A 14434-nucleotide genomic window follows, 5' to 3' on the forward strand; every position below is an offset into this window, starting at 1 on the left:
TAAATACACACACACACTCCCCTAAACACTGACACTGACTCCTAAACACACACACTCCCCTAAACACACACACACTCCCCTAAACACACACACTCCTAAATACACACACACACACTCCCCTAAACACTGATACTTACTCCTAAACACACACACTCCCCTAAACACACACACACCTAAATACACACACACACTCCCCTAAACACTGACACTGACTCCTAAACACACACACTCCCCTAAACACACACACACTCCTAAATACACACACACACTCCTAAATACACACACACACTCCCCTAAACACACACACACTCCTAAATACACACACACACTCCCCTAAACACACACACTCCTAAATACACACACACACTCCCCTAAACACTGACACTGACTCCTAAACACACACACTCCCCTAAACACACACACTCCCCTAAACACACACACACTCCTAAATACACACACACACTCCTGAATACACACACTCCCCTAAACACTGACACTCACTCCTAAACACACACACACTCCCCTAAACACACACACACTCCTAAATACACACACACACTCCCCTAAACACTGACACTGACTCCTGAACACACACAGTCCCCTAAAAACACACACACTCCTAAATACACACACACACACTCCCCTAAACACTGACACTCACTCCTAAACACACACACTCCCCTAAACACACACACACTTCTAAACACACACACACTCCTAAATACACACACACACTCCCCTAAACACACACACACTCTTAAATACACACACACACTCCCCTAAACACTGACACTGACTCCTAAACACACACTCCCCTAAACACACACACACTCCTAAATACACACACACACTCCTGAATACACACACTCCCCTAAACACTGACACTCACTCCTAAACACACACACACTCCCCTAAACACACACACACTCCTAAATACACACACACACTCCCCTAAACACTGACACTGACTCCTGAACACACACAGTCCCCTAAAAACACACACACTCCTAAATACACACACACACACTCCCCTAAACACTGACACTCACTCCTAAACACACACACTCCCCTAAACACACACACACTTCTAAACACACACACACTCCTAAATACACACACACACTCCCCTAAACACACACACACTCTTAAATACACACACACACTCCCCTAAACACTGACACTCACTCCTAAACACACACACTCCCCTAAACACACACACACTTCTAAACACACACACACTCCTAAATACACACACACACTCCCCTGAACACACACACACTCCTAAATACACACACACACTCCCCTAAACACACACACTCCTAAATACACACACACACTCCCCTAAACACTGATACTCACTCCTAAACACACACACTCCCCTAAACACACACACTCCTAAATACACACACACACACTCCCCTAAACACTGACACTCACTCCTAAACACACACACTCCCCTAAACACTGACACTCACTCCTAAACACACACACTCCCCTAAACACACACACTCCTAAATACACTCACACACACTCCCCTAAACACTGACACTCACTCCAAAACACACACACACTCCTAAACACACACACTCCTAAATACACACACACACACACACTCCCCTAAACACTGACACTCACTCCTAAACACACACACTCCCCAATACACACACACACACTCCCCTAAACACTGACACTCACTCCTAAACACACACACTCCCCTAAACACACACACTCCTAAATACACACACACACTCCTAAATACACACACACACACTCCCCTAAACACTGACACTCACTCCTAAACACATACACACTCCTAAACACACACACTCCTAAACACACACACTCCTAAATACACACACACACACTCACCTAAGCACTGACACTCACTCCTAAACACACACACTCCCCTAAACACACACACTCCTAAACGCACACACACACTCCTAAACGCACACACACACACACTCCTAAACGCACACACACACACTCCAAAACACACTCACATTCCTAAACACACACACACTAAGCACACACACTCCTAAACACACACACACTCCTAAACACACACACTCCTAAACACAGACACACTCCGAAACGCACACACTCCTAAATGCACACACACTCCTAAACACACACACACTCCTAAACACACACACACTCCTAAATGCACACACACTCCTAAATGCACACACACTCCTAAACGCACACACTCCCCTAAACACACACACACTCCTAAACACACACACACTCCTAAACACACACACTCCCCTAAACACACACATACTCCTAACACACACACACTCCTAACACACACACTCCTAACACACACACTCCTAAACACAGACACACTCTGAAACGCACACACACTCCTAAATGCACACACACTCCTAAACACACACACACTCCTAAACGCACACACACTCCTAAACGCACACACACTCCTAAATGCACACACACTCCTAAACGCACACACTCCCCTAAACACACACACACTCCTAAACACACACACTCCCCTAAACACACACACTCCCCTAAACACACACTCATTCCTAAACACACACACACTCCCCTAAACACATACACCCCTAAATACACACACTCCCCTAAACACACACTCACTCCTGAACACACACACTCCCCTAAACACTGACACTCACTCCTAAACACACACACACTCCCCTAAACACACACACTCCCCTAAACACACACTCATTCCTAAACACACACACACTCCCCTAAACACATACACCCCTAAATACACACACTCCCCTAAACACACACTCACTCCTAAACACACACACTCCTAAATACACACACACTCCCCTAAACACACACACACTCCCCTAAACACACACTCACTCCTAAACACACACACACTCCCCTAAATACATACACCCCTAAATACACACACTCCCCTAAACACTGACACTCACTCCTAAACACACACACACTCCCCTAAACACATACACCCCTAAATACACACACTCCCCTAAACACACACACACTCCCCTAAACACACACACTCCCCTAAACACATACACACTCCCCTAAACACATACACACTCTCCTAAACACACACACACTCCTAAACACATACACCCGTAAATACACACACACACTCCCCTAAACACTGACACTGACTCCTAAACACACACACTCCCCTAAACACACACACACTCCCCTAAACACACACACTCCTAAATACACACACACACTCCCCTAAACACTGATACTTACTCCTAAACACACACACTCCCCTAAACACACACACACCTAAATACACACACACACTCCCCTAAACACTGACACTGACTCCTAAACACACACACTCCCCTAAACACACACACACTCCTAAATACACACACACACTCCCCTAAACACACACACACTCCTAAATACACACACACACTCCCCTAAACACACACACTCCTAAACACACACACACTCCTAAATACACACACACTCCCCTAAACACACACACACTCCTAACACACACACTCCTAAACACAGACACACTCCGAAACGCACACACTCCTAAATGCACACACACTCCTAAACACACACACACTCCTAAACACACACACACTCCTAAACGCACACACACTCCTAAATGCACACACACCCCTAAACGCACACACACCCCTAAACGCACACACTCCCCTAAACACACACACACTCCTAAACACACACACACTCCTAAACACTGACACTCACTCCTAAACACACACACTCCCCTAAACACACACACTCCTAAATACACTCACACACACTCCCCTAAACACTGACACTCACTCCAAAACACACACACACTCCTAAACACACACACTCCTAAATACACACACACACTCCCCTAAACACACACACTCCTAAATACACACACACACTCCCCTAAACACTGATACTCACTCCTAAACACACACACTCCCCTAAACACACACACTCCTAAATACACACACACACACTCCCCTAAACACTGACACTCACTCCTAAACACACACACTCCCCTAAACACTGACACTCACTCCTAAACACACACACTCCCCTAAACACACACACTCCTAAATACACTCACACACACTCCCCTAAACACTGACACTCACTCCAAAACACACACACACTCCTAAACACACACACTCCTAAATACACACACACACACACACTCCCCTAAACACTGACACTCACTCCTAAACACACACACTCCCCAATACACACACACACACTCCCCTAAACACTGACACTCACTCCTAAACACACACACTCCCCTAAACACACACACTCCTAAATACACACACACACTCCTAAATACACACACACACACTCCCCTAAACACTGACACTCACTCCTAAACACATACACACTCCTAAACACACACACTCCTAAACACACACACTCCTAAATACACACACACACACTCACCTAAGCACTGACACTCACTCCTAAACACACACACTCCCCTAAACACACACACTCCTAAACGCACACACACACTCCTAAACGCACACACACACACACTCCTAAACGCACACACACACACTCCAAAACACACTCACATTCCTAAACACACACACACTAAGCACACACACTCCTAAACACACACACACTCCTAAACACACACACTCCTAAACACAGACACACTCCGAAACGCACACACTCCTAAATGCACACACACTCCTAAACACACACACACTCCTAAACACACACACACTCCTAAATGCACACACACTCCTAAATGCACACACACTCCTAAACGCACACACTCCCCTAAACACACACACACTCCTAAACACACACACACTCCTAAACACACACACTCCCCTAAACACACACATACTCCTAACACACACACACTCCTAACACACACACTCCTAACACACACACTCCTAAACACAGACACACTCTGAAACGCACACACACTCCTAAATGCACACACACTCCTAAACACACACACACTCCTAAACGCACACACACTCCTAAACGCACACACACTCCTAAATGCACACACACTCCTAAACGCACACACTCCCCTAAACACACACACACTCCTAAACACACACACTCCCCTAAACACACACACTCCCCTAAACACACACTCATTCCTAAACACACACACACTCCCCTAAACACATACACCCCTAAATACACACACTCCCCTAAACACACACTCACTCCTGAACACACACACTCCCCTAAACACTGACACTCACTCCTAAACACACACACACTCCCCTAAACACACACACTCCCCTAAACACACACTCATTCCTAAACACACACACACTCCCCTAAACACATACACCCCTAAATACACACACTCCCCTAAACACACACTCACTCCTAAACACACACACTCCTAAATACACACACACTCCCCTAAACACACACACACTCCCCTAAACACACACTCACTCCTAAACACACACACACTCCCCTAAATACATACACCCCTAAATACACACACTCCCCTAAACACTGACACTCACTCCTAAACACACACACACTCCCCTAAACACATACACCCCTAAATACACACACTCCCCTAAACACACACACACTCCCCTAAACACACACACTCCCCTAAACACATACACACTCCCCTAAACACATACACACTCTCCTAAACACACACACACTCCTAAACACATACACCCGTAAATACACACACACACTCCCCTAAACACTGACACTGACTCCTAAACACACACACTCCCCTAAACACACACACACTCCCCTAAACACACACACTCCTAAATACACACACACACTCCCCTAAACACTGATACTTACTCCTAAACACACACACTCCCCTAAACACACACACACCTAAATACACACACACACTCCCCTAAACACTGACACTGACTCCTAAACACACACACTCCCCTAAACACACACACACTCCTAAATACACACACACACTCCCCTAAACACACACACACTCCTAAATACACACACACACTCCCCTAAACACACACACTCCTAAACACACACACACTCCTAAATACACACACACTCCCCTAAACACACACACACTCCTAACACACACACTCCTAAACACAGACACACTCCGAAACGCACACACTCCTAAATGCACACACACTCCTAAACACACACACACTCCTAAACACACACACACTCCTAAACGCACACACACTCCTAAATGCACACACACCCCTAAACGCACACACACCCCTAAACGCACACACTCCCCTAAACACACACACACTCCTAAACACACACACACTCCTAAACACACACACACTCCTAACACACACACACTCCTAACACACACACTCCTAAACACAGACACACTCTGAAACGCACACACACTCCTAAATGCACACACACTCCTAAACACACACACACTCCTAAACACACACACACTCCTAAACGCACACACACTCCTAAACGCACACACACTCCTAAATGCACACACACTCCTAAATGCACACACACTCCTAAATGCGCACACTCCCCTAAACACACACACACTCCTAACACACACACACTCCCCTAAACACACACTCATTCCTAAACACACACACACTCCCCTAAACACATACACCCCTAAATACACACACTCCCCTAAACACACACTCACTCCTAAACACACACACTCCCCTAAACACTGACACTCACTCCTAAAACACACACACTCCCCTAAACACACACTCATTCCTAAACACACACACACTCCCCTAAACACATACACCCCTAAATACACACACTCCCCTAAATACACACACTCCCCTAAACACACACTCACTCCTCAACACACACACACTCCTAAATACACACACACTCCCCTAAACACACACACACTCCCCTAAACACACACTCACTCCTAAACACACACACACTCCCCTAAATACATACACCCCTAAATACACACACTCCCCTAAACACTGACACTCACTCCTAAACACACACACACGCCCCTAAACACATACACCCCTAAATACACACACTCCCCTAAACACACACACACTCCCCTAAACACACACACACTCCCCTAAACACACACACTCCCCTAAACACATACACACTCCCCTAAACACATACACACTCCTAAACACACACACACTCCTAAACACATACACCCGTAAATACACACACACACTCCCCTAAACACTGACACTGACTCCTAAACACACACACTCCCCTAAACACACACACACTCCCCTAAACACACACACTCCTAAATACACACACACACTCCCCTAAACACTGATACTTACTCCTAAACACACACACTCCCCTAAACACACACACACCTAAATACACACACACACTCCCCTAAACACTGACACTGACTCCTAAACACACACACTCCCCTAAACACACACACACTCCTAAATACACACACACACTCCTAAATACACACACACACTCCCCTAAACACACACACACTCCTAAATACACACACACACTCCCCTAAACACACACACTCCTAAATACACACACACACTCCCCTAAACACTGACACTGACTCCTAAACACACACACTCCCCTAAACACACACACACTCCTAAATACACACACACACTCCTGAATACACACACTCCCCTAAACACTGACACTCACTCCTAAACACACACACACTCCCCTAAACACACACACACTCCTAAATACACACACACACTCCCCTAAACACTGACACTGACTCCTGAACACACACAGTCCCCTAAAAACACACACACTCCTAAATACACACACACACACTCCCCTAAACACTGACACTCACTCCTAAACACACACACTCCCCTAAACACACACACACTTCTAAACACACACACACTCCTAAATACACACACACACTCCCCTAAACACACACACACTCTTAAATACACACACACACTCCCCTAAACACTGACACTGACTCCTAAACACACACTCCCCTAAACACACACACACTCCTAAATACACACACACACTCCTGAATACACACACTCCCCTAAACACTGACACTCACTCCTAAACACACACACACTCCCCTAAACACACACACACTCCTAAATACACACACACACTCCCCTAAACACTGACACTGACTCCTGAACACACACAGTCCCCTAAAAACACACACACTCCTAAATACACACACACACACTCCCCTAAACACTGACACTCACTCCTAAACACACACACTCCCCTAAACACACACACACTTCTAAACACACACACACTCCTAAATACACACACACACTCCCCTAAACACACACACACTCTTAAATACACACACACACTCCCCTAAACACTGACACTCACTCCTAAACACACACACTCCCCTAAACACACACACACTTCTAAACACACACACACTCCTAAATACACACACACACTCCTAAATACACACACACACTCCCCTAAACACACACACTCCTAAATACACACACACACTCCCCTAAACACTGATACTCACTCCTAAACACACACACTCCCCTAAACACACACACTCCTAAATACACACACACACACTCCCCTAAACACTGACACTCACTCCTAAACACACACACTCCCCTAAACACTGACACTCACTCCTAAACACACACACTCCCCTAAACACACACACTCCTAAATACACTCACACACACTCCCCTAAACACTGACACTCACTCCAAAACACACACACACTCCTAAACACACACACTCCTAAATACACACACACACACACACTCCCCTAAACACTGACACTCACTCCTAAACACACACACTCCCCTAAACACACACACTCCTAAATACACACACACACACTCCCCTAAACACTGACACTCACTCCTAAACACACACACTCCCCTAAACACACACACTCCTAAATACACACACACACTCCTAAATACACACACACACACTCCCCTAAACACTGACACTCACTCCTAAACACATACACACTCCTAAACACACACACTCCTAAACACACACACTCCTAAATACACACACACACACTCACCTAAGCACTGACACTCACTCCTAAACACACACACTCCCCTAAACACACACACTCCTAAACGCACACACACACTCCTAAACGCACACACACACACACTCCTAAACGCACACACACACACTCCAAAACACACTCACATTCCTAAACACACACACACTAAGCACACACACTCCTAAACACACACACACTCCTAAACACACACACACTCCCAAACACACACACACTCCGAAACACACACACAGTCCGAAACACACACACAGTCCGAAACACACACACTCCTAAACACACACACTCCTAAACACACACACTCCGAAACACACACGCACTCCTAAACACACACGCACTCCTAAACACACACGCACTCCTAAACACACACACTCCTAAACACACACACACACTCCTAAACACACACACACACTCCTAAACACACACACACTCCTAAACACACACACACACACACTCCTAAACACACACACACTCCTAAATGCACACACACACTCCTAAACGCACACACACACACTCCTAAACGCACACACACACACTCCTAAACACACACACACACACTCCTAAACACACACACACACTCCTAAACACACACACGCCTAAACACACACACGCCTAAACACACACACTCCTAAACACACACACACTCCGATACACACACACACTCCTAAACACACACACACTCCTAAATGCACACACACACTCCTAAACGCACACACACACACTCCTAAACACACACACACACACTCCTAAACACACACACACACTCCTAAACACACACACGCCTAAACACACACACTCCTAAACACACACACACACACACTCCTAAACACACACACACTCCGATACACACACACACTCCTAAACACACACACTCCTAAACACACACACACACACACTCCTAAACACACACACACTCCAAAACACACACACACTCCTAAACACACACACTCCTACATACACACGCTCCTAAACACACACACACACTCCTAAACACACACACGCCTAAACACACACACTCCTAAACACACACACACACACACTCCTAAACACACACACACTCCGATACACACACACACTCCTAAACACACACTCTCCTAAACACACACACACACACACTCCTAAACACACACACACTCCGAAACGCACACACACTCCAAAACACACACACACACTCCTAAACACACACACACACTCCTAAACACACACACACACGCCAAACACACACACGCCTAAACACACACACTCCTAAATACACACACTCCTAAACGCACACACCCACACTCCTAAACACACACACGCCTAAACACACACACACTCCTAAACGCACACACACTCCTAAACACACACACACACTCCAAAACACACACACACACTCCAAAACACACACACACGCCTAAACACACACACACTCCTAAACACACACTCACTCCTAAACACACACACACCTAAACACACACACACTCCAAAACACACATACACTCCTAAACACACACACACTCCGAAACACACACACACTCCGAAACACACACACACTCCGAAACACACACACAGTCCTAAACACACACACTCCTAAATACACACACACTCCTAAATACACACACACTCCTAAACACACACTCCTACATACACACGCTCCTAAACACACACACTCCTAAACACACACACTCCTAAACGCACACACTCCTAAATGCACACACACACACTCCTAAACACACACACACTCCTAAACACACACACTCTTAAACACACACACGCCTAAACACACACACGCCTAAACACACACACACACACACACTCCTAAACAGACACACACACTCCTAAACACACACACACACACTCCTAAACACACACACACTCCTAAACACACACACTCCTAAACGCACACACATACTCCGAAACGCACACACACACTCCGAAACGCGCACACACACTCCTAAACGCACACACACTCCTAAACGCATACACTCTCCTAAATGCACACACTCTCCTAAACGCACACACACTCCTAAATGCACACACACTCCTAAATGCACACACACTCCTAATCACACACACATTCCTAAACACACACACACTCCTAAACACACACACACTCCTAAACACACACACACTCCTAAACACACACATACTCCTAAACACACACATACTCCTAAACACACACACACTCCTAAACACACACATACTCCTAAACACACACACACTCCTAAACACACACACACTCCTAAACACACACACACACTCCTAAACGCACACACACACATTCCTAAACACACACACACTCCTAAACACACACACACTCCTAAACACACACACTCCTAAACACATATACTCCTAAACACACACACACTCACTCCTAAACACACACACATTCCTAAACACACACACTCCTAAACACACACACACTCCTAAACACACACACACTCCTAAACACACACACACTCCTTAACACACACACTCCTAAACGCACATACACTCCTACACACACACACTCCTACACACACACACTCCTAAACACACACTCCTAAACACACACACACTCCTAAAAACACACACTCCTAAACACACGCACACTCCTAAACACACACACTCCTAAACACACACACACACACACTCCTAAACACATACACTCCTAAACACACACACTCCTAAACACACACACACACACACACACACACACACACTCCTAAACACATACACTCCTGAACACACACATACACTCCTAAACACACACACACAATCCTAAACACACACACTCCTAAACACACATACACTCCTAAACACACACACTCCTAAATGCACACTCCCCTTAATACACACACTCCTAAACACACACACAAACACATCCCTAAACACATACAAACCCATCCCCTACATACACAACCTACACTCACACACCCCTAAACACACACAGAATCCCCCACAAATGTGTGCAGAACCCAACACACTCTCACACACACAGAACGTTACACACACAAAACCATACACACATACCCCGACACACACACAACCCCACAAGCGCACACACACACATACAAACAGAACTCGAGACACATTGTGTAGGTACATATAAAGACGAGTACACATCCAATCCTGATCCCTGTCCAGTGGACAGTCCGTCTGGAGATTACCTGCTGCCGCACTGAGAACAGTCCCAGCCCCGGGCGCAGATGGAGGGCAGTACCAGACTGGTGTGAATACGTGCCGTGTGATTTTTGGCAGGGCAGTTGTGAATAGGAACAGCAGGTCTGACCAGACAGCAGTGGGAATCAATCCCAGGGATCCAGTCACTGTTAGTGACTTGGTTCTCAGGGCTTTGAAAGACAGTCAGATCATTGTCACACCCATTATAGATCCTCTACCATCCACTGAAATATTGGACAGTTGTCAGAATGTGCTTTTATTTTTTGTCTCCTCCTGGGTGTTAATTACTAACTCCTTACAGTCAGTCACAGGCCCAGCAATCGCAATCAGTATTTCACAGATAAATATCAGAATTGTGCTGATGTTGATGAATCAGATCTTAAAGGGGAGTTTATTTTATACCTGCAACATCATCTGTTTCTGCTGATGGTCCTCCCTCACCCTCTCCCTGCTACCCCCACCTCTGTTTCAAGGCCCCCAGCCCAGTTGTCAGAGCCCCTATTCTGGATGAAAGGGCCCCAACCTGTTCAGCTTTTTCTGACAGGTATAGCCTCTCAGTTCTGGCATCATCCCCGTCAATGGGTTTTTGCATCTTCTCCCGTGCTGCTACGTAATATGGATAGCAGACGTTGGCAGTGAGCTGAGGCAACCCCCCCCAACCCCTTCATAAGAACATAAGAAATAGGACAGGACGAGGCCATTCAGCCACTCAAGTCTGCTCTAGCATTCAATAAGATCATGGCTGGTCCTCTGCCTCAACTCGCATTCCTACCTGTTCCCCATTTCCCTCGATTCCCAATATATTCAATGACTGAGCTTCCACAGCCCTCTGGGGTTGAGAATTCCAAAGATTCACCACCCTCTGAGTGAAGACACTTCTCCCCATTTCAGTTTTAAATGGCTGACCCATTACCCTGAGTCTGACAGCTAGCTGTAGACTCTGCAGTCCGGAGGGGGAAACAAGCCTCACCTGTATTGCTGGACCTCAGGAGGTCACAGATCTTCCTCTTGATGTTGATAATGGAGTTAGATCTGGACTTTACGTAGGGGCTGACACAGGTCACGGCCCTCTCGCTTGGAATGTGAAATACCTCAGTCATGTAGTGTGACAGCTGTGTGAGGCAGTCACCCATTTCGGGGCAGTCACTCTCGCAGTAGATTAACCCCAGCACCGTGGGCTTGAACGCTTGGCACCGCTTCCTTACATCCTTCAGAATCTCCCTGACTGCCACTCTGCTCTCCCGACTCTTCAGACACTCCAGTCGGAAGACAAACAGGATCAGCCTCGCAGTGACACCTCGCGATTCAGGTCGGCTGACTAGGCACCTGGGAGGCCCGAGCTTGTCCGTCTGGGCTGCTACCCGTGACCTGTCCTCCTGCTCCGATTCCTCGTCTGGGGCAGCTCGTTCACTCAGCACCCCCTCGGATCCTGCAAAGAGTTCCTGGGCCATCTCTCTGCACAGCATGCCTCTCCCGGGGCCTTTGCTGTCGGTGCAGACATCTCCCACCAGCAGGATGGACTCCCTCCCTCCCAGACGCCTGACCAACAGCTGAAAGTCCTCCTCAACTCCCTCTGCAATGTCCTCCAGGGAGTGGTCTGCCATCTCCTCCATGGCTACACAACCAGCCTCTGACATCCAGAGTGCACCGGGAGCACGGGGCCTCCTCTCCACTGGCTGGTATTCTGTCAGGAGGTCAGTCTGAGAGATAGCTACACTTCCAAAAGAAAACAGCTGAGCTAGTCGCTCAATCAGTCCCATTTTATTCCCCTTTTGTCCCATTTGTTCACTTGTTTATTTTGTCAGACCCAAGGCTTGGCATTCGCCAAATGCCCTTTGTATAGGCGCTGTTCGGAGATTAATACATAATGATATTTGTGCTTTCGTCAATCTTATCTCTGAGTTCTGTTAATGATTCACAGGAACAAGCTCCAGTCTTTCTCTAATCTGCAATGCTTGTTAATGTCTCCATGCTATTCACTGGCTCTGACTAATTCATGTCCGGGAATGTCAGAACCAAGTCCCACAAATATCCTGACCTTCCCTTCGTTTGTGACCCTCATCCCTTCCATTTTTGCAGCCTCTTCTTCTGATATGTCCGCACGCACAGAGTTGGCAGGGAGGGACACATCAGCCATGATCATATCGAATGGTGGAACAGGCTCGAGGGGCCGAATGGCCTCCTCCTTTTCCTGTCTTCCGAAGACCAGCTGTTTCAGTGAGCAGTGATCCTACCCAATGCTTGTGATGGCTGGAGCGTCACACCAGACCCTTCCTCCCTCGCTGGCCCAACATCCCAGCGTCCCTTCCGTATCCTCTCCCACCCCCTAACCCCCTGCCCCCA

At 46.8% G+C, this 14434-nt stretch overlaps 1 protein-coding gene across 1 annotated transcript in view; it reads right to left on the minus strand.

Moving 5' to 3' along the window:
* The window catches only part of LOC137357536 (uncharacterized protein C2orf72 homolog), a 42539-nt gene extending 28587 nt beyond the window's left edge, over positions 1-13952 (minus strand). The window contains exon 1 of the mRNA XM_068023932.1: positions 13062-13952. Within this exon, the coding sequence (XP_067880033.1) occupies positions 13062-13872 (811 nt within the window). The 5' untranslated portion in view covers positions 13873-13952. The remainder of the gene's footprint in view (positions 1-13061) is intronic.
* Positions 13953-14434: the final 482 nt, after the last annotated feature.

Source organism: Heterodontus francisci, chromosome 48 (genome assembly GCF_036365525.1).
Source record: "Heterodontus francisci isolate sHetFra1 chromosome 48, sHetFra1.hap1, whole genome shotgun sequence".
In the NCBI taxonomy this organism is placed as follows: domain Eukaryota; kingdom Metazoa; phylum Chordata; class Chondrichthyes; order Heterodontiformes; family Heterodontidae; genus Heterodontus; species Heterodontus francisci.